The following is a 23,033-nucleotide window of genomic DNA, read 5'->3' as shown; positions in this document are numbered from 1 at the left end:
AAGAGCCAGAGTCCATAGAAATAGCTCAGCAGGGAGGGCATTTGCCTTACAAGCATCCGACCTGTATTCGATCCCCAGCATCCCATATGGTTCCCCAAATCCCACCAGGAGTGATTCCAGAGTACAGAGTCAGATGTAAGTCTTGAGCATCGCCAGGTATTACCAAAAAATAAAATAAAATAAAAAGGAGAGCCACCGGTTATTCCATATGACTTGAATAAGGAACAGTTTTTAAAATTGGGCAAGTCCAAAAGAAATCCTAAAATGTAAGAAAGACTCTCTCATGGCAGGGAAAAGAAATACTAGAGCTTGATCTCAGCATCTGCCCATGAGAATCCGAAGCAGAAATTCGGATTTCCTAGAAGCGAACACCAAAAAAATGACAAAAGGTTTTAGTTACCCTGTTGAGACGAGAGGCCTTTTTCAATGGACAGGAAGACAAAGAGGCCAAGCACATGCTCTGGGTTCCCGTCCCTACCAGCCAGGGAAAATATTGACACTTACGGACGCCAGGCTCGGGCGTTCAGATCTCCCGCTGTTTATTTCTATAACAACCTCATCAATGTGCCTCTTACCCGGCTCTCCAGGTTTAACTGAGTTGAGTCGATTTGTTGCCACAGCTTCAAGTAGCTGTTACAGAACAAGCCAGACATCCTAATAAAGCTGTAAACTGTGTTTACTCAAACCAAGTATTGATTTTGCTTGGAGAGGGCGGCTGCATCACACTGCAGTTTCTCATTCTCGTCTGTCCTGCTCAGGAACACTAAGTAAAGCCATCAAAGGGTCATTAGAAATACCCCCAAATGTAGCCCTGCATTAACTTGCTCATGGGGGAGTTGGGCCACTTAATTAGCTCGTGTTAAAAATTTCCTCTTAGTAATGATAGTTGAGCACTTTTAACACCACTACCAGGTGGAGCAAAAGCTCAAGGTTGTAAATCCATAAACTCAGGAACTGAAGGCCTGGTGGTTTCTCAGGGTTGTAATTAGGCCAACACTGCGGTATAATGGATGTGTCCTCACCAGCAGAGGTAGTTTTCTAAAAAATCAGTTATTAGGAAGTCGTAAAGCAAATTTCAGCAACTTAAAATATCTCTTTGTAGGGAAAAAAAAAAACCCACCTGGCTGACACGTTTGTTATACTTAAATGTTTGCGGGGGGAGGTGTCTAGAGAAATAGTCCAGGGCCTAGGTAGGGTGCTTGCCTTGCACCAAACGAATCTGGCTTTGATTCCTGGGCATCCCAAATGGTCCCTCTGAGCCCTGCCAGGAGTAAACCATTAGTACCACTTGGGTGTGTCCAGAAAGCCAATAAATAAAATAAAATAAATATATCATGCCATAATGATCTCCTTTCATGTTTTGAGCATTTCTTCATGCAAAAGAAAAATACATCTGTGAATTTTTTTATTAGAATTTTTTTTTTTTTTTTTTTTTTTTTTTTGGTTTTTGGTTTTTGGGACACACCCTGTGACACTCAGGGACTAGTCCTGACTCTAAGCTCAGAAATTGCTCCTTGCAGGCTTGGGGGACCATACAGGATGCTGGGATTCAAACCACCGATCTTCTGCATGCGAGGCAAATGCCCTACCGCTGTGCTATCTCTCTGGCCCCAGGATTTTTATTTTCTCTTTTGAAAATTAAAAAGCTGTGCTGGTGTTTTTTCTCTTTTTTGCTACAAAAATTTTTTGTTTGTTTTTGTTTTTGTGTCACACCTGGCAACGCTCAGGGGTTACTACTGGCTCTGTACTCAGAAATCACCCCTAGCAGGCTCGGGACCATATGGGATGCTGGGATTCAAACCACTATTGGTCCTGGGTTGGCCACTTGCAAGGCAAACGTCCGACAGCTGTGTTATGTCTCTGGCCCTCTTTTTTGCTACACAATTTTACATCCCATGACTTCATGGCATAAAGGTGGACCTTAGGATAGATTGTGACTTAATCACAACATCGCATTTCAGAGGCAAAGACTTGACTGTAATATTTTTGTTTTGTTTTGGGGCCACACCCGGTGACACTCAGGGGTTACTCCAGGCTATGTGCTAAGAAATCACCCCTGGTTTGGGGGACCATATGGGACGCCAGGGGATTGAACTGCAATTCATTCTAGGTCAGTGCATGCAAGGCAAATGCCATACCGCTTGCGCTACCACTCCAGCCCCTCATTTTTGTTTGTTTGTTTTTGGGTCACACCTGGTTACTCCTGGCTCTGCACTCAGAAATCACTCCTGGCAGTCTCAGGAGACCATATGAGATGCCAGGAATCAAACCAGGGTCCATCTGGGCTTAGCCTCGGGCAAGGTAAACAAATGCCCTACCGCTGTTCTATAGCTCTGGCCCCATGCAATATCCTTTTCTGTCCTTTTCAGTAGAGTCTGACAACTAGGCTTTTCCAGTAATTCACCTCCAAGTACTGTCATTCTTGTGAGTCCGTTGGACACTGCAGGAAGTCATGAGAAGTCTGCTAGCTAAGCAGTGAATACAAAACTGTAGATACTGGAAGAAAAGTCGCTTTAAATAAAATAGGCAAACTTTTTTTCTTTACTGAAATTCCACTTTTTTTTTTTTCTCTTAGATGAGAGAGTTCTTTCTAGGATGTTTTTGTGTAGGACGAAGGGAGATAGCGTGTTCATCTGAATACCTTTGCTCTCTGATCACACACATACATACATACAGGCAATGTCCAACTGTTCTGTATCCTGGAGTGGACATACAGCTGGAGAAGAAATAAAAGATTAACAAATAAATACAAGAAATAATATATTAACAAATGTCATAGCAAATGCCACAGCCATAACTATGTGGCTCAGCTTGGGGGATGAACTATAATGAACACAGATAAGAAAGAGCACAACTTCAGTACAAAACTTTCACGTCAGCCAGGTGAGCAGCACAGCTGGTGTGTGCAATCACACATCTTTATCATAATGACCATAGAGGGAAGGAGAAGTGATACTAGAAATGAAAAACCAAAAAAATTTAAGGCTGATGAGATAGTACAGTGGGGAGGGCATTTGTCTTGAACGCAGCCTATCTGGGTTCTCTTCCCAGCACCCGCATATGATCCCTTGAGTCCACCAAGAGTGATCCCTGAGTGAAGAGCCAAGAGTAAGCTCTGAGCACTGCTGGTTGTGGCCCAAACTCCCTGCACAAATAATAATAATTGTCGGTTGACTGATTAAGTCAAAGGAAATTTTCTGGTTTTGCTTTTGAACCAAACCAGGCTGTGCTCAGGGATTATTCCTGGCTCTGTACTCAGGGAATCACTCCTAGAGTGCTTAGGGGACCCTATAGGAAGCCAGGGATCATACGCTGGTAGCCCATGTGCAAGAAAAGTGCCATCCCCACTGTACTATCATTCCAGCCCCAGCTAAAGTCATTTTTATAACATCTGGGCTCTTTCTTTTCACTCATTTCTTAGAATAAAATTGAGTGAAGATGTAATAGTGGCCTGAATCTAATAAATTGTTGATTTTGATGAGTACAAGTTATTATATACATAATTGAAGTATCAGAGCACCAGGAGTGATTCCTGAGAGCAGAGCCAGAAGTAATCCCTGTGTACTGCTGGGTATGGCCCAAAAATAGAGAGAGTGAGAGAGAGAGAATATATCAACCATTATGAAATCATAGCTCCCTAAGAAATAAATTCAACATAATCAAATTAGTGGAAAATCAAGTTAACTGAGATTTAAAGCCAAAAAAATTGAAGTTTCTTCCAGGGAAATGGGACATGGGGAAATACAGGATTTAGCCCTGTCAGTGTCTATAAAATATTATATCAGTGTTGCTTTAATTACATGGTAAAGCCTTGAAGAACAAAGGTAATTACACGATAACTTCTGTTACCACTTCCACATTATCTCTTAATAACCAAGTAATTAACTTGTCACTACTATCCAATATATTGTTTGATACGATTCTCTGTATGGAGCATTGATAACAGCAGTGAGTGCACTGGGATAGCACAGGAACGGAGGCAGCTGGGATTCTAATAGTCAGGAGCACCGGGAGGTCAGTCACCCTTTGGTCCAGCAGTCAGGGATGTGAGCCAAGTTCCAGAGAGCCACAGCAGAGTCAGAGAGTAGTCTTCTCACTTTGGAAGGCAACAACCCACAATAAAGGAAAAAAGCTTGCCAATCACTGGAGCAGGTACACTTATTTACCAAAGATCACTTCTTTGCATAGTTGTAAACACTTGGTTTTGTTGGGGGAAATTTTTTTCTTACTTTTTGTTTGTTACTGTACTCATTTTGGATTTTAGGGGACCAGCCCCCAGTGGTGTTCAGGGGTTGCTTTTGGGTGATATTCAGACAACAACCTGGCCAGCTCAGGAAGCCCTGAAGCCCAAGATTCTTCTTTTTGCTTGTTTATTTGTTTGTTTTAGGAACATACCCAGCAGTGTTGAGGGGTTACTCCTAGCTTTGCATTCCAAAATTGCTTCTGGCAAGCTTCGGGCACCCTATGGGATGCTGGGGATTGAACCCGGGTCGGCCGCATGCAAGGCAAAAGCCCTCCCAGCTGTGCTATCACTCTGGTCCCGCACAATTTTTCTCTTTAAGTAAATATCAAAAATGCTTAACTGGGGCCAGAGAGATAGCATGGAGGTAAGGCATTTGCCTTTCATGCAGAAGGTCATCGGTTCGAATCCCAGCGTCCCATATCATATGGTCCCCTGTGCCTGCCAGGAGCATGGAGCCAGGAGTAACCCCTGAGCACTGCAAAAAAAAAATATGCTTAACCAAATCTAATGAAATGTTATTTCCTATTTTACCAGCCTTGAAATGGTAGGTTCCATTCACCTCTGCTGGTCATTGTCCCTGGGCCAGTGTGCTGTTAGCTACCTCAGAGTCTTCGAGTTGGGACCAGAACATCTTTGCATGCAAGAGGTTTGCTCTCCAGTGCTGCTGCATTCCCCCAAGCACTGCCAGAAAGACTTTGATGCCAGAAAAAACCTAAGGATAATTCTAAGTGGTTCAGGGAGATGTCTCAGAGATGGGAGCACATGTTTTGTATGTGGAAATCCTGGTTTTGACCCTAGCACTATTCAGTTCCCCCCAAGCATTGCTGGAAGCAAATCCCCAAGTATCACTTTATGGCCCAAATGTTTAAAAAAAAAAAATGAGCTGGCTTGCCCTTGCTTGGCCAAAGAATTACCGTATTTTCCAGCGTATAAGACAACTGGGCATATAAGATGATCTTCTAATTTTGCAGTTAAAACATAGGTTTAGGCTTATATTCGCTGTATCAGACAGAACGTTCCTGTGCTGCAACTGTATGTACCACAGTGAGCCAATCACAAGAAGCAAAGGTTCAGAGGTTATACTGTCATAGACTTCCTCTCTGACTCTGGCCAATCTGAGCAGGCTTTTGACAGTGTAGATTCGGTACAGAACATTGTCTCATTTGCATGCATGAAAAGCCTGCTTGGATTGGCTGAGTTAGAGAGGCGGTCCGAGCAGCCTTGCAGTGATTGGTGCAGGATCGAGTTGGAAAATTCATTTTGTGGCAATATTTAGACAATTTTTGTTTAGCTGCATATTGAAACATTTTTTGGGATATACTTGGCGTATAAGACGACCCCCGATTTTCAGTTGACTTTTTTTGTTTCAAAAAATACGGTAAGGGGCCCCGGAGAGATAGCACAGCGGTGTTTGCCTTGCAAGCAGCCGATCCAGGACCAAAGGTGGTTGGTTCGAATCCCGGTGACCCATATGGTCCCCCGTGCCTGCCAGGAGCTATTTCTGAGCAGACAGCCAGGAGTAACCCCTGAGCACTGCCGGGTGTGGCCCAAAAACCAAAAAAAAAAAAAAAAAAAAAAATACGGTAAGTTGATATGTCCAGGAGCAAGAGTAATAGTATAGCAAGTAAGGAGTTTGCCTTGCATGCAGCTGACCTGGGTTCAATCTTCAGCATCTAATATGATCCTATGAGTCCCGCCAGGAGTAAGTCCCAAGTGCAGTGCCAGGAGAAAGACCTGAGCACCAGTGGGTGTGACCCCAACGTTGTGATAGCCACTGAAACTGCATAGAAATTTGTATAAGTGAACCGGAGTGATAGCATAGCGGTAGGGCATCTGCCTTGCACACTGCTGACCCTCTATGTTGTATTAATTATTAATAATATAGTCCTAGGGTTGTTGGATGGATGGATGGATGGATGGATGGATGGATGGATGGATGGATGGATGGATGGTGAGGCCTTTCTCGGATGGATGGATGGATGGATGGATGGATGGATGGATGGATGGATGGATGGTGAGGCCTTTCTCGGATGGATGGATGGATGGATGTATGGATGGATGGATGGATGGATGGATGGATGGATGGATGGATGGATGGATGGATGGATGGTGAGGCCTTTCTCGGATGGATGGATGGATGGATGGATGGATGGATGGATGGATGGATGGTGAGGCCTTTCTCGGCCCAGCCCAGTGCCTGCAGATCTGTAGGTATCAGGGTAAAGGCAAAGAAATGATCCACAGACAGTCAGTTGAAGTTTCAGGAGGCATCCAGCTTTATAAGAAGGCCCTAACCGCCAAGTGCGTATTTCTCACATGACCTCTAAGCTAAACAGCCTCTTTCCTGCTCCTGCATCCATCCTGTCTCTAATCTCTCCTTGCTGCATCTGCCTCTTTTCCCTCCTCCCAGACAACTTTAATTACCAACCACAGACCCCTCCCAGCTGTTGGAGGGTCTCACCATCCAGGTGAGTTTAGCATTTGGCCTTGGGGAGGGTAACACAAGGACAGACCCAGGTTTAATCCCTGCCATCTCTTATGGTCCATTGAGCCTGCCAGGACTGATTTCTGAGCACAGAGCCAGGAGTAACCTGAGTTTTGGTGGCCCAAAACCTAAAAAACAAGAAAAAGAAATTTGTATAAGTAGTTTTGTTCATAGTTCGTAAAACCTGGGAGCCAGGAATATTGCCTTCAGTGTGTGCAGTGGTAAACAGCAGAAGATGGAATACTCAGGATCAAAGTGAAATGAGAAAATGAGCTACATGCCTTCTGTGGAAAGCTTAGAAATGTGGAGGATGACATAAAAGGTACCCCCAAGAAGGCTGGGAAAGCGACACTACCTGTGCAGTACTGAAAGAGGGGCACGCTGAATCCAGGGGCAGGAGGTGCTGAGGGTAGAGGGGAGAAATATGGGGGCAAAGGTGATTATTTAGGATAATAAATTCCCTTTGTATGGGTTGATAATGGTATATGCAGAGCACTGTGCTTTTTTGTAAACCCCTCAAATATATCAAACAATGAGTGAGCCCTGTTACAAACCAGGGCATATAGAAATGAGCCAGTTATGGTTTACCAGTGATCCCACCTTGATTTGAGGTAGAGGAAACTGAGAGAAGGGATGCAGAGTGGGAATATAGGAACTATGCATCTTGTATTTAGTTTTCCTATAAGCCCAACTTCCCACAAAGTAGAACCTTAATTTTTCATTTTGGTAAAAAAAAATTGGCCACATCCAGTAGCACTCAGGGTTTATTCCTGGCTCTGTGCTCAGAAATTATCCCTTAGGCTGGAGCAATAGCACAGCAGGTTGGGCATTTGCCTTGCACACAGCTGACCTGGGTTCAATCCCTGGCATCTCATATGGTCCCCTGAATAGTGAAGGGTATGACCCAAAAATTGAAAAAAGAAAGGAAGGGGGCCAAAGAGATAGCATGGAGGTAAGGCATTTGCCTTGCATGAGAAGGACAGTGGTTCGAATCCCAGCATCTCATATGGTTCCCAGGAAATTGCCAGGAGCAATTTCTGAGTATAGAGTCAGGAGTAACACCTGAGCACTGTTGGGTGTAACCCAAAAACAAAACAAAACAAAACAAAAAAAAGAGGGACCCGAGTGGTTGGCACAAGCAGTAGGGAGTTTGCACACGTTAACCTAGGATGGACTATGGTTCGATCCCCCGGCACCCCATATGGTTCCCAAACCAGGAATGATTTCAGAGCACATAGCCAGGAGTAACCCCTGAGCGTCACCAGGTGTGGCCCAAAAAGCAAAAACAACAAAAAGAAATTACTCTAGGTAAGCTCACGGGGCCCCTCTGAGGATCAAACCTGGTTCAGCAAGGCAAATGACTACCCACTGTGCTATTGTTCTGACCCCTAATTTTTTGTTTGTGTCATATGCGGCTGCACTCAGGGATTACTCTTGGTTCTATGCTCAGAAATTGCTCCTGGCAGGCTCGGGGGACCACATGGGATGCCGCGATTTGAACCACCGTCCTTCTGAATGCAAGGCAAACTCCCCTACCTTCATGCTATCTTTCTGCCCCCCCCCACCTAATTTTTTTAAGTGAAATATTCTCTCCCACCACACATTCTGGGTCTTCCAGCATTCTGAGCGTGTAGGAGTACAGACTCAGTTTTTCCTGTGTCTTGTAATCTCTGATCTCCAAGATCTTGTGATCTTTCGTTTCATGGAATAGCTGCTCCCTCGAATTGCTCACTGGGCTTTCCTGCCTCCTCCTTCAGAAATTCTCTGGCTGGCCCTCCATACATGCTTCACATTGATCCTTGCAGTTACATTTCTTATCCTATTCCTTTCCTCCTTCCATCCACTCAGCCCCACAAGTCTGCATGTGTTACTGCTCAAGAGTCAGCGAGTCTGGGGACTACTAAGGGGCTTGGATATGGCTTCCTGCTGAGCTCAGCAGTGGCCGGCCGACTTTGATCATATTTATTTGGGGTGTAGTGGGGCCACACCCAGTAGTACCAGGAGGAGGCTTTATGCTCAGAAATGACCCCTGGTAGTGCTCAGGAAATGATCCACCGTGCCAGGGCATTGAGCCAAGGTCAGCCGGGAGCAAGAAAAGTATCTTAGCCTGCACTGTCTCAGGTTTATGTCTTCCCTTCTGAATCTCATTCCCACTTCGGGCCAACTGCAATGCCTGTCCTTGGTCTCATCTTTTAGACCTGTTCCAAGGGTCACATAGCTTGTTTCATTTTGGCATCTTGCTCTGTGTGGCTGGCACAAGCATCTTTTTATTTTGTTTTGTTTTTGTTTTTTGGGTCACACTGGCAGTGCTCAGGGGTTACTCTCTATGCTCAGAAATCGGTCCTGGCAGGCTTGGGGGACCATATGGGATGCTGGGATTTGAACCACCGACCTTTTCCATGCAAGGTAAATGCATTACCTCTATGCTATCTCTCCGGCCCCTGGCACAAGCATCTTTTATTGTTGTTTTCATCACATACACAGAGCATGTCCTTGCTTGATAAGAAATTGCTCTGTGGGCTGGCTTCTTCCTCACGTTGCTCTCACGAGTCTCAGTTTTATGTAAAGTGTCCCTTGGGAGGCCCTCACAGGTCACACAGCCCTGTCTTTGTGACCATGTCTTATTAAAATTACCGTGTTTTATTAAAATTCCAAAAGGCATGACCAGAACAAAAACAGTGTGGGGAGGGCTTTGCACATGGCCAAGCCTGCCAGGAGTGATATCTGTGTGCAAAGCCAGGAATAACACCTGAGCATTATCAGGTGTGACCTCCCCCACCCCCAAATAAAAATATCCTGCATGCTTGTTGCTCTTCTAAACTTTGGTCAGTGAAGGTCAGAAAACAAAAGTCCATCCAGAGTGAAAGGAACTTTTTTAGAGACTGGGAGTAAAAAACTTGAGTTTTTCATGTATCTATGGTGATATATGCCTACTAAGTTGGAGGATAAAGACTTTATAATTAAAGGGCCAGAGAAATTGTACTGCAAGAAGGGCACCGGCCTTGTACATGGCTGACCCGAGTTCAGTCTCCTGCATCTCATATGGTCCCCTGAGCCCTGAGCATCACCAGCTGTGGGGAAAAAAAGATGTTCTCCTAGAGACACTCTAGACACGATAAACAAACCATTACATGAAGACACAGGAGACCACAGGTTCACTCCATGCCTCCCCACCCCGTATTGGGCTCTGTCCCCGTGTGGCCTGTGCAGTCCCAGCACTACCACCAAGTGTGAGATGTCCAGAACAAAGGACATTGGGGAAGGGGGAGAATTACAGCAACATGGGCCGGAGAGATAACATGGAGGTAGGGTGTTTGCCTTGCATGAAGAAGGACGGTTCGAATCCCGGCATCCCATATGGTCCCCCGAGCCTGCCAGGAGAGATTTCTGAGCGTAGAGCCAGGAGGAACCCCTGAGCGCAGCCGGGTGTGACCAAAAAAGAATTATTTTTGAAAAAAGAATTATACAACGTGTGTGTATGTGTGTGAGGGGGAAGGGGAGTGTGTGTGTGTGTGTGTGTGTGTGTGTGTGTGTGTGTGTGTGTGTTTTCCAAGAGCTGAAGTTCTCTCTTCCAAAAGCTTCACCCAGCATAGCCCACAGCCATGTTTCTCCTCTCAGAATGGGAGATGCTGGTACTAAGGCTTTCACAATATTCCATAAACACAAGTTCTTCTCTTTCCTCACAGCGACCACACCAAGGGATATGAGGAAAACAGATGTTGCTTCTCTAGCTTCTAGTGGCCATGTCTCCACTGCAAGCCAATCTGACTCCAGATTTGGCACCTACTCCCACCACTGCAGGCTGAGCATCTTCATCTCATTAGCTGGTCTGAAAGTTAATATTGACCTTTGACTGTTACCTGAAAAGTCAGTGCTGAAGTACAGAGACAGAAAGAGAGAAAGAGTCCACATTCTAAGCAAGCATCTTCTGAAGACTCACTCTATTAACCAGTTTCCTTATTTATTTGATGAGAAGAAGGACATCAACTCCTCTTAGTGTGTCTCAGTTAACCTGTGCACCCCCCTTCCCTCCTTGTGCCCCAGCAAGGCTGCTGGGACCCTGGGAAAGGTCTAGAAAGAACCCTTTTCTCCTATTCCTCTGCTCTGAGGGTGTGAGTAATCCCCCACGAGGGTGGAGCTCTGTGTTCTCCTGTTATTGACCTAACTTATTCGTAACTACAGTGCCTACCTGTACACCTTTGTGGCATGTCTCTGACACACAATGAGCCATGTGCTGAAAGTGTAGCTTTTAGCAATACAGACTTGTATGTGCACCCATACAGCTATTTGGCTCGGGTCATATTTGCTGTTCATCTTCCCTCATTTCATATTTGCTCACTGAGGCTCTTGCAAACCAAGCTGTCAGGAGCTGCTGCTTATGCTATTGTGGTAGATCTGTACCTTTATTCACCTGGAGTACAGCAGCTGTTGATGGAATGACTGAGTCATATAAGGTATAGGTTTATTAGGGGGTCATATCCGGTGATGCTCAGGACTTACTCTTGGCTCTGCACTCAGGCATTCCTCCTGGTAGGGCCTAGGGAACCATTTGTGTGATGCTAAGAATCAAATGCAGATCAGTCACATGCAAGCTCCCTACCCACTGTACTATCTCTCCAGACCAAAGTTTGGTGTTTCCAAAGTTACACTCTGCAGTTGTTCCTGGCTGTGTGCTCCAGAGTGACCACTGGGTGGCAGGGGTTGGGAGTTAAACTGGAATGTTGGTGGAGGGAAGTGGACAGTGGTGAAGGGATTGGTGCTGGAACATTGTATGCCTGAAATTCAATCAGGAATAACTAGGTAGCCCATTATGATTCAATACATTTTTAAAATACATATCATATAAACTTTATGTGAATGTTTCCATACAAAGATACATGGTGCCAGAATTGAACAGGTCAGTTGAGAAGCAATCAAGGCATGTACCTCAACCCCAAACTCTCTCCAGCCCTGATTATTAATTTAAAATATGAGGCCAGAGAGATAGCATAGAGGTAGGGCATTTGCCTTGCATGCTCAAGGACGGTGGTTCCAATCTCAGCATCCCATATGGTCCCCCGAGCCTGCCAGGAGCGATTTCTGAGCATAGAGCCAAGAGTAACCCCTGAGTGCTGCCGGGTGTGACCTAAAAACCAAAAAAAAAAAAAAAAAGAGGGGCCGGAGAGATAGCATGGAGGTAAGGCGTTTGCCTTTCATGCAGGAGGACAGTGGTTCGAATCCCAGCATCCCATATGGTCCCCACTGCCTGCCAGGGGCGATTTTTGAGCATAGAGCCAGGAATAATGCCTGAGCACTGCCGGGTGTAACCGAAAACCAAAAAAAAAAAAAATGAAAGACACTGACAGGAAAAAAAAAAAAAGACAGACACTGACAGGGGCCAGAGAGATAGCACAGCAGTAGGGCAATTAATTGCCTTGCATGTGACCAACCCAGGACAGACCTAGGTTTGATTCTCAGCATCACATATGGTCCCCCGAGCCTGCCAGGAGCAATTTCTGAGCACAGAGCTAAGAGTAATCCCTGAGCACTGCCAGGTATGGCACCTCCCTCCCCCAAAAAATAGACATTGTGAAATGTTTTTCAAACTGGTTTTGTCTTTTAATATTCCAGTTATCCCTTTATGTGGGTTCTGATTAGTCTACACTTGTGGGGGGATTGGCTTTTGGCTTTGGGACCACACCCAGCAGCACTCGGGTTACTTCTGGCTCTGTGGTAAGAAATCACAGACAATAGGATGCCAGGGGTCAAATCTGGGCCGGCTACATGCAAGGCAAATACCCCGCCTGCTGTGCTGTTGCTCCAGCCCCTTATCAGTCTTCTCATTTTATTCAGTTTATTGAATGGTGGTGGTATTATAGTTTTTATTTCTATAATAGATGCTAAGTGTTGCACTTTCTTTTTGCTTTTATGGCATGTGCTTCTTTTTTTGTTTGTTTTGTTTTTTTAGGGGGGTCACACCCAGCTACACTCAGGGGTTACTCCTGGCTCTATACTCAGAAATCACTCTTGGCAGGCTTGGGGGACCATATGGGATGCCAGGATTTGAACCACCGTCCTTCTGCATGCAGAGCCAAATGCCTTACCTCCATGCTATCTCTCCGGCCCCGGCATGTGCTTCTTTGCAAAAATATTTTGTTGTTTTGTTTCTGGACCATACCTGTGAGTGCTCAGAGATTAATCCTGGTTCTGCATTCAGGAATCACTTCTGGCTGGCAGGACCACATGGGATACCAGGGATTGAACCCTGGTTAGCTGCTTTGCATCTGTGCTATCACTTTAACCCAATCTTGGCTAAAAATATATTTTTGGGGGGCCACACACGGTGACGCTCAGGGGTTACTCCTGGCTCTGCGCTCAGAAATTGTTCCTGGCTTGGGAAACCATAAGGGATACCAGGGGTTCAAACCACAGTTTGTCCTAGATAAACCGTGTGCAACACCCTACTGTTGTGCCACCGCTCCGGCCCATGGCTAAAAAAAATTTTTTTTTTGGTTTTTGGGCCACACCTGGCGGTGCTCAGGGGTTACTCCTGGCTCTCTGCTCAGAAATAGCTCCTGGCAGGCACGGGGGACCATATGGGACACCGGGATTAGAACCAACCACCTTTGGTCCTGGATCGGCTGCTTGCCAGGCAAACGCTGCTGTGCTATCTCTCCGGGCCCGGCTAAAAATATTTTTATTAGTCACTTTTACTCTTTTGTTTGTTTGTTTTGGGCCATACCTGGCAATGCTCATGGGTTACTCCTGGCTATCTGCTCAGAAATCGCTCCTGACAAGTGCAGGGGATCATATGGGATGCCGGGATTTGAACCACTGTTGGTCCTGGGTCAGCCGCTCGCAAGGCAAACGCCCTATCGCTATGTTATCTCTCCAGCCCAATTTTTACTCATTTTTATTGGGTTGGTTCTTATCATTGAGGTATTTAATTTGTTCGTGTTCACCTTGCTTTTTCTTTCATGGAAGTTTGTACTTTTTTGATTCTTTAGGTAGCTTTAGTAAATTCAAAAATCACTAAGGGCTTCTCTTGTCAGAGTTTTATAATTTAGCACTGATATTAGGCCAGTGATCCATTTCAAATTAAATTTTGCAAATAATTTTTTTTTGGTTTTTCGGGCCACACCCGTTTGATGCTCGGGGGTTACTCCTGGATAATCGCTCAGAAATTGTCCCTGGCTTGGGGGGACCATCTGGGACGCCGGGGGATCGAACCGTGGTCCTTCCTTGGCTAGGGCTTGCAAAGCAGACACCTTACCACTAGCGCCACCTCGCTGGCCCCGCAAATAATTTTTTTTTTTTACTTTATTGTTGATTTTTGGCTCACACCCAGTGGCACTCAGGAGTCACTCAAGACTCTATACTCAGAAGCTGCCTCTGGCAGGCTGGGGGACCATATGACATGCCAGGAATCAAATCAGGTCCCTTCGGGGTTGGCCACATACAAAGCAAATGCCCTACCACTGCGCTATCTCTCCAGCCCCCAATTTTGCAAATAATTTAAGGGAAGAGTTGAAATGTTTATCTCTGTTGTTTATTTTGTCCACATAAAGCATTCAACTATCCTAAGACCATCTGATAAAAAAAATAAACATATCCCCCCCAATTAGAGGGGGAAATAAAGGAGGCATCAGGACCAAACAGGTGTAAGACTACGAAGTAATAGGATAGGTACAGAGGGGACCACATATTCTAGTAGCACTGGGGGTGAGGGAAGAGGATATGGAAGGTAGGACAAAAAAGGAGGAGTAGGGAAGACAAACCGGTGATGGGAATCCCCCCTGATTTTATGTAAATATGTACCTAAAATATTATTGTCAACAATATGTAAGCCACTATGATCAAAATAAAAATTATGTTAAAAAAAATAAACATATCTTAGGGAACTGAGTGATTGTATTGCTTAGGAATCTTGCATTGAGGCCCATCTGGGTTCATCCAGCACCTCAAAGGACTCCTCTGGGACTAATCCCTGAGTGCAGAGCCAGAAGCACATCGGGTATAGCCTAAAAAACAGACACACAGCAAAGAAAAAGGAAAAAAGAATGAGTTGGGGGGTATTACCTTTTTAGAATCTTGAAGTGTTTGTAGAGTTTAAGATTAATGTTTTTCAAAAAAAAAAAAAAAGATTAATGTTTTTTAGGGCCGGAGAGATAGCATGGAGGTAAAGCCTCCATGCAGAAGGACAGTGGTTCGAATCCCGGCATCCCATATGGACCTCTGTGCCTGCCAGGGGCGATTTCTGAGCATAGAGCCAGGAGTAGCCCCTGAGTGCTGCCAGGTGTGACCCAAAAAACAAAAAACAAAAAAAACAAAACAAAAAAGATTAATGTTTTTAAAATTAACGTTTTTCCTTTGACGTTTGACAGAATTAATCATTGATGGGGTCCGAGAGGTAGCATGGAGGAAGGGTGTTTGCCTTGCATGCAGAAGGTCGATGGTTTGAATTCCGGCATCGCATATGGTTCCCTGAGCGATTTCTGAGCTTAGAGCCAGGAGTAATCCCTGAGCGCTGTGGGGTGTGACTCAAAAAAAAAAATTAATCATTGATACCATCATTTTCTTTACAGGAAACTTTAATGAAAAAAATCAACATATTTCATGGCTATTTGAGTTATCTGTTTCTAAGAACTAAACTTTGATATCCTGTGTCTGTCTAGGAATTTGTCCAGTTCATCAAATTAGTCAAGTCTCTTTTGAAAAGTCCCTCTAACCTTACTCTCCTTTTAGTGTCCGTGTAGGTGCTCTGTGATTACCTTCTTCATTCCAACAATTGGAATTTACCTCTTCTCTTTGATTTTTTTGACCAGTCTACCCAAGTAATTAATTTTGTCCTTCAGGGGTCCCCAGTTTCATCTTCTGCCTCATTGAGATCAATGGGTTTTCCCTAGGCCATTCCTGTATGTGTGTGTCCTATTAACTCTAGGCAACAGCTTGACCAATTTTATGGTTTACCTAATTGTTTAACTTCTTTTCATTGATCTTTCATAGCTGCTGTATTTTGTTTCATATATTTTGTCTTTAGTGGTTTCTTGAAAAAGGGTAAAAGGTGGTTGCTTTCATTTCATCTCATTTAGAAGCAGAAGTCCTGGACATTGTTTTCTAATTTATATTCGTTATATTACAAAGCTTTACCCACTAGAGAAATCATTTGACAGTGAGTCTGTTAAGTGAAAGGGAAGTATTAGGTTCTTCATAACTTTCTTTTTCTTTTTTTTTTTTGTTTTTTTTGGGTCACACCCGTTTGATGCTCAGGGGTTACTCCTGGCTAAGCGCTCAGAAATTGCCCCTGGCTTGGGGGGGCCATATGGGACACCGGGGGATCGAACCACGGTCCGTCCTTGGCTAGTGCTTGCAAGGCAGACACCTTACCTCTAGCGCCACCTCACCGGCCCCTCTTCATAACTTTTTAAGTCTACACTCTCACTTAGAGAAACTTCCAAATGACAGAATTTGATCCCCAGACAGATATATCAGAAATAATAATATAGAAGAAATCCAGAAGAATGAAGAAAGGGAATCCTTCATAATTTCTCAGCTATAATTATCCCTTGTGATATTACTGGGTCTAAATTTTTGTTTGCTTTGCTTTTGTATCCTGGCCAGACCTGGTAGTGCTCAGGAGCACTCTCTCGTGGGGTGGGGTTGGGTGGGGAATGGGACCATGCAGGGCTGCAGCTCAAATATTGCAAAGTAAGGCCTGTCAGAATACTCACAGCCTTCTCCTTGCAGAACCAGAGCCCAGTCATGGAAAGACCAACTTGCCATGATCATGGCTCTTCATGTGGCTCAGTGGTGGACCTTCCTGTCTTATGTGTGTGAGGTTTGAGGTTCCATCCATAGCACCAATAGACACTTTTAGATTAGGAGAAACAGTGTTTGTTTAAGCCCTGAGCTTTGTCCATGGACATTTCTAAAAGCTGGCATCATGATGCTCAGTCTTTCCTTTTGTCTTTGCCAGGTTTCCTGTCCCAACTGGTATCTGACAAACCCCTGACTGAGTGCATCCGCGCCGGTCACTATGCTGCAAGTGTGATCATTAAGAGAACTGGCTGCACTTTTCCTGAGAAGCCGGACTTCCACTGACAGGCCAGCAGGCAACCAAACGAAGAGGACACATGGACACAGCCCTGATGGCGTCTCCACAACTCTACTATAAAACCCAGAAGAGAATTGTCGATCATTTGTCTCCTGATAATGTCTGTCCTGAATTTAGGCGGTACATACAGCAATGCGCAGTAGAATCTTGAACTCCCCAGATTACCTGACCCCTAAAAATGATGCTCATTTTTAAAGTTTGATCGCGCTGCTTGAATGCCAGAAATCTAGAGCCTTTCCTTTGAGATTTTTTTATTTCATTTTTCAATTGCTTCGACAAGATATGGTATACCTAGCAGACTAATCATTTTTTACATTTCTGCTTTGAATGCAGATGCCATTTAATAAGGTAGCTTTTCTTTTTTTAAGGAATTACTCCTAACACATGAAACTCTAGCTTTTTATATAAGTATATTTAATTTAGGGGTTAGGTATATGTATGTACCATATATATACACGATAAATGATCAAATGAGAGAAATAATTATTCTACCAAATAATCTCTACAGTGTGTACTCATATAATAAACTTGGGAATAATTAAGTCACTTGCCAAATTTTCAGTTCTGTTAGAATATTCAGATCATAATCCTATATTTACTAAGGTACTCTGTAATTTGATACAAATAAATAAAAAACTTATATGGGAAAATTTGTTCTGTCTCTGTACTCTGTACTCAATGAACTAAGGAAGAAAGGTCATTATTGAAGTCTAAATTCTGAAAAGAAATTGGATTTGTTGATGGAAGTAGGAGGAACACATGGGGTTTTTTCCACTTCTCAGTGGCTATTCCTGTCTCTGTACTCAGGAGTCACTCTTGGCAGTCCTGGGGGACCATATGTGATACATAGGGTCAAACCCAATTGGCTTCATGAGAGACCAGTTTCTTTCCTTCCTTCCTTCCTTCCTTCCTTCCTTCCTTCCTTCCTTCCTTCCTTCCTTCCTTCCTTCCTTCCTTCCTTCCTTCCTTCCTTCCTTCCTTCCTTCTTTCTTTTCTTTCTTTCTTCCTTCCTTCCTTCCTTCCTTCCTTCCTTCCTTCCTTCCTTCCTTCCTTCCTTCCTTCCTTCCTTCCTTCCTTCCTTCCTTTCTTTCTTTCTTTCTTTCTTTCTTTCTTTCTTTCTTTCTTTCTTTCTTTCTTCCTTTCTTCCTTCCTTCCTTCCTTCCTTTCTTCCTTCCTTCCTTCCTTCCTTCCTTCCTTTCTTCTCTCTCTCTCTTTTATTTTTGACAGACCAGCTTTTTTTTTTTTTTTTTTTTTTTTTTTGGTTTTTGGTTTTTGGGTCACACCCGGCTGGCTCTATGCTCAGAAATCGCTTCCTGGCAGGCTTGGGGGACCATATGGGATGCCGGGATTTGAATCACCATCCTTCTGCATAAAAGGCAAACGCCTTACCTCCATGCTATCTTTCTGGCCCTGAGAGACCAGTTTCTTTCTTTTTTGGTTTTTCAGGCCACACCCGTTTGATGCTCAGGGGTTACTCCTGGCTAAGCACTCAGAAATCGCCCCTGGCTTGGGGGGACCATATGGGACGCCAGGGGATCGAACCGCGGTCCTTCCTTGGCTAGCGCTTGCAAGGCAGACACCTTACCTCTAACGCCACCTCTCTGGCCCCGAGACCAGTTTCTTAACACCTGTTCTTCCCTTTCCCTTTTCACTCTTTTGCTTGTTTTGGTTGGTTGTTTTTTTGTTTTTTTTTTTTTTGGTTTTTGGGTTTTGGGCCACACCCTAAGGTATTCAGAGGTTACTTCTGGCTCTGTACTTAGAAATTACTCCTGGGGGCCTGGAGAGATAGCACAGTGGTGTTTGCCTTGCAAGCAGCCGATCCAGGACCTAAGGTGGTTGGTTCAAATCCCGGTGTCCCTGGGCCCAGAGAGATAGCACAGCAGCATTTGCCTTGCAAGCAGCCGACCCAGGACCAAAGTTGGTTGGTTCGAATCCCGGTGTCCCATATGGTCCCCCGTGCCTGCCAGGAGCTATTTCTGAGCAGACAGCCAGGAGTAACCTCTGAGCAACACCGGGTGTGGCCCAAAAAACAAAAAATAAGAAAAAAGAAAAAAAAAAGAAATTACTCCTGGTGGCTCCTGGGACTATATAGGATACCTGGGATCAAACCTGTGTCAACCACATGCAAAGCAAACACCTTACCCATGTGCTATTGCTCTTTCCCCCATAGAGCCTATTTTTTTTGTTTTCGTTTTTTTGTTTTTGTTTTTGGGTCACACCCGGCAGTGCTCAGGGGTTACTCCTGGCTCTATGCTCAGAAATCGCTCCTGGCAGGCTCGGGAGACCATATGGGATGCTGGGATTTGAACCACCATCCTTCTGCATGCAAGACAAATGCTTTACCTCCATACTATCTCTGCTGCCCAATAGAGCCTTTTTTTTTTGTTTTGGGCCACACCCAGTATTGCTCAGGGGTTACTCCTGGCTGTCTGCCCAGAAATACCTCCTGGCAGGCATGGGGGACCATATGGGACACCGGGATTCGAACCAACCACCTTTGGTCCTGGTTTGGCTGCTTGCAAGGCAAACGCCGCTGTGCTATCTCTCTGGGCCCCAATAGAGCCTATTTTTTTGTTTGTTTTTGTTTTTGTTTTTGGATCACATCCGGCGGTGCTCAGGGGTTACTCCTGGCTGTCTGCCCAGAAATAGCTCCTGGCAGGCATGGGGGACCATATGGGACACCGGGATTCGAACCAACCACCTTTGGTACTGGATCAGCTGCTTGCAAGGCAAATGCCGCTGTGCTATCTCTCCAGGCCCAATAGAGCCTATTTTTAAGGTCATCTCTCCTATAGAATTTATGTAACAATACTTCATTTCTCTTAAGACTCCAAGAGTGGTGAGCTGGAGAGATAGCACAGTGGTAGGGCATTTGCCTTGAACGTAGCCAATTCAGGACAAACAATGGTTGGAATTCCGGCATCCCATATGGTCCCCTGTGCCTGCCATGAGTAACCCCTGAACACCGCCAAGTATGTCCCCCGCAAAAAAAGACTTCAGGAGTAGAGTTTTATTTGGTAATAAAATATATTCTATTTATCCACTCATGAGTTAATGGTCACCTGGATTATTAACACATTTTAGATATCATAATTAACATTTCTGTTAGAATATCCATGCACTGATCTTGTATTGTTTTTTAATTATTTGGGATCTATATTTGGATTAGAATTTCTGGATTACATGATAACTCTTGTTTATAACTTTTTGCAAAACTGCCAAACTTTTCCCCATCCTATTACCATTTTCCATCCTCGGCATGATTTGAGGGCTACAATTTCTCCTTGTTCTCACTAGCATTCGCTGTTATCTTGTTGTTTGGTTAGAGCCATCTTTGTAAAAACAAAGGCTATCTCATGGTTTTGATTAGCATTTTCCTAAAAAACTAGTAGATATTAAGTATCATTTTATGTACTAGTTGTCCTTTTTTTTTTGGTTTTTGGTTTTTGGGTCACACCATCAGTGCTCAGGGGTTGCTCCTGACTCTGCACTCAGAAATTGCCTCTGCAGGCAGGGGGAATCATATAGGATGCTGCGAATCGCATATAGAACCACCATCCATCCTGGATCAGCTTCGTGCAAGGCAAATGCACTACCACTGCACCACCGCTCAAGCCCCAGCTCCATGTTGTTTTTGTTTTTGTTTTTTTGTTTTTTGGGCCATACCCGGTGACGCTCGAGTTATTCCTGGCTACGTGCTCAGAAATCGCTCCCCATATGGAATGCTGGGGATCAAACTGCTGTCCGTCCTATGCTAGTGCACACAGGCAGAAAAGCTTTACGGCTTACGCCACCACTCCAGCCCTCCATGTTTTTAGTGGTTTGTGTTTTGTTTTGTTTTGTTTTGTTTTGGGCCACACCTGGTGATGCTCAGGGGTTTTCCTGGCTATGCACTCAAATTGCTCCTGGCTTAGGGGACCATATGGGACGCTGGTGGACCGGTCCATCCTAGTCTAGCTCAGGCTTGCGCTACTGCTCCGGCCCCCCACCATGTTTTTTTGTTTGTTTTTGGGTCACACCCGGCAGCGCTAAGGGGTTATTCCTGGCTCTACGCTCAGAAATCACTTCTGACAGGCTCGGGGAACCATATGGGATGCTGGGATTCGAACCACCGACCTTCTGCATGCAAGGCAAACGCCTTACCTCCATGTTATCTCTCCGGTCCCAACCCACCATGTTTTTGGGTTTTAGGTTTTTTTGTTTTTGTTTTTTTTGTTTTTGTTTTTGTTTTTGGACCACAACCCGGCGGTGCTCAGGGGTTACTTCCTGGCTATCCGCTCAGCCATATGGCATCCTTGGATTAGAACCAACCACCTTAGGTCTTGGATCGGCTGCTTGCAAGGCAAACGCTGCTGTGCTATCTCTCCGGCCCCATCCCATCATGTTTTTTTAATTGAGTGACTTATCCTTTTATTTTTAGCTGAAATAATCCTTTATCAAGTCTCAGATAATTACAAATATTTGTTCCATTCAGTGGTTTCTAGTTTTACTTTCTTCTGTTTCTTTTTGGCTTTAATTTTGGTTGGGTTGGGTTATCTGGGGGGACTCAGGGTTTACTCTTGACTCTGTTCAGGGATTACTACTAACAGGGACCAGGGGATCATAGCTGGTGCCAGGGATTGAACCTATGTCAGCTATGTGCAAAACAAATGCCTTAACTCCTATACTATATTTCTGGCACCTAATTTCACTTTCTTAGCATCATTTGAGATCATTTGAAGCACAAATAATTTTTAATTTTTATTAAGTCTATATTTTTATTTGTATTTTGTTTTTGCTTTGGGACCACAACCTCCTGTATTTATGGCTTACTCTTGGCTTTGTGCTCAGGGATCACTTCTGGCAGGATTTGGGGAGGGGATACATGCAGTGGAAGGGTTTGAACCCAGGTCAACTGCCTCTAAGGCACATTCCTCACCCTCTGTACTGTCCTGTCATTTGTACTTATTTCGCATCTAAGAAAATATTACCTAATCCAAGAGCACAGAGAATTAAAGCCATTTTCTGAATGTTAATAAATTTTTTTTTTACATTTAAGTTTTTTTTGTTGTTTTTTTAATTTTCTCTTTTTTGGATGAGGAAAGATTCTAGGATGAGAAGGAGGGAGAGTGAGTCAGAGAGAAAACCACTAATAATCTAAAATTATTGGCTTTCCTTATAGAGACGGTTCCTAATACATTGGGACATTGGGAGTTACAGAGAGAGAGAGAGAGAGAGAGAGAGAGAGAGAGAGAGAGAGAGAGTGTGTGTGTGTGTGTGTGAGAGAGAGAGAGAGAGAGAGAGGAGAGAAGACGTGAAGAAAAGAACAGAAGCTCTAAGAAATCTCTCCCAAGTAACTGATACTATCCCCTAGAGAGAGAGAAGAGAGAGAGAAGAGGTGAAGAAACAAAAAAACAGAAGCTCTCACATTTAAGTTTTTTATTAAAGTGTATATACATGGTCTAAAGCTCTTGCATGTGGAGTTCCAGTCATTTAATATGATTATTTCTTCGTTATGAATTGTCTCGCCACTGTTGAAAATCAGTTGACCATAATTACAAGGTTTTCTTTTATTTCTAGGTTCTCAGCTCTGTTATATTGATGTATTGTCTGTTTCTGCCAACCCAGACTTTTTATTACAGGAACTTCTAATGTGTTTTGAAATCAGGAATTGGTATCATATGGGGGTGGGGTTGGAGGTTGGACCACATATGGCTTACTCTTGGCTCTGCTCAAGGATCACTCCTGGCAAGCTCTGTACTTGGGGCTTACTCCTAGTTCTGTGCTCAAGGATCACTCCTGGCAGACTCAGGGGCCCTCATAGGGTGCTGGGTCAGCCATGTGTAAGACTGCACACTGTTCAACCTTATGCATTGTCCAACCCCAGGAAGTGAGAAACTTCAGATTTCTCGCTCAGGAACAATTAGTTTAAAAGCTAGGAACTTGTCAGTGTATTAAAACTATTTTAGACTCTTCTCTCCATTCATCAGAAGGAGGAATATGAACACAGATCCCACAATTTCCTTGTAATAAAAAATAGTCATTGGATAGGTGGTTTTATCCTCACTGAGTAGAGACTATTACTTTGGTTTTCTATTTTTTGATGACTATATATCAATGACTAGGCTGCTGATTCATTACTAGTATTGCTGGGATGTGGAGAAAAATGAACTGGTGCAACCATTTTGGAAAATAGTGTGATCATTCTTGAAATTAAAAATTATCTGGGCTAG

The 23,033-nt window shown here is 44.2% G+C and overlaps 1 protein-coding gene across 2 annotated transcripts in view; it reads left to right on the top strand.

The window, feature by feature from the left end:
• The window catches only part of ADK (adenosine kinase), a 402,848-nt gene extending 385,888 nt beyond the window's left edge, over positions 1 to 16,960 (top strand). For both annotated transcript variants that reach the window (XM_049789187.1, XM_049789188.1), the window contains exon 11: positions 16,684 to 16,960. In XM_049789187.1, the coding sequence (XP_049645144.1) occupies positions 16,684 to 16,808 (125 nt within the window). In that variant the 3' untranslated portion in view covers positions 16,809 to 16,960. The remainder of the gene's footprint in view (positions 1 to 16,683) is intronic.
• Positions 16,961 to 23,033: the final 6,073 nt, after the last annotated feature.

This window comes from Suncus etruscus, chromosome 15, assembly GCF_024139225.1.
Source record: "Suncus etruscus isolate mSunEtr1 chromosome 15, mSunEtr1.pri.cur, whole genome shotgun sequence".
NCBI classification, from domain to species: domain Eukaryota; kingdom Metazoa; phylum Chordata; class Mammalia; order Eulipotyphla; family Soricidae; genus Suncus; species Suncus etruscus.
The sequence above is the reverse complement of the archived record's forward strand: the minus strand, read 5'-3'. Positions and strand labels throughout refer to the sequence as shown.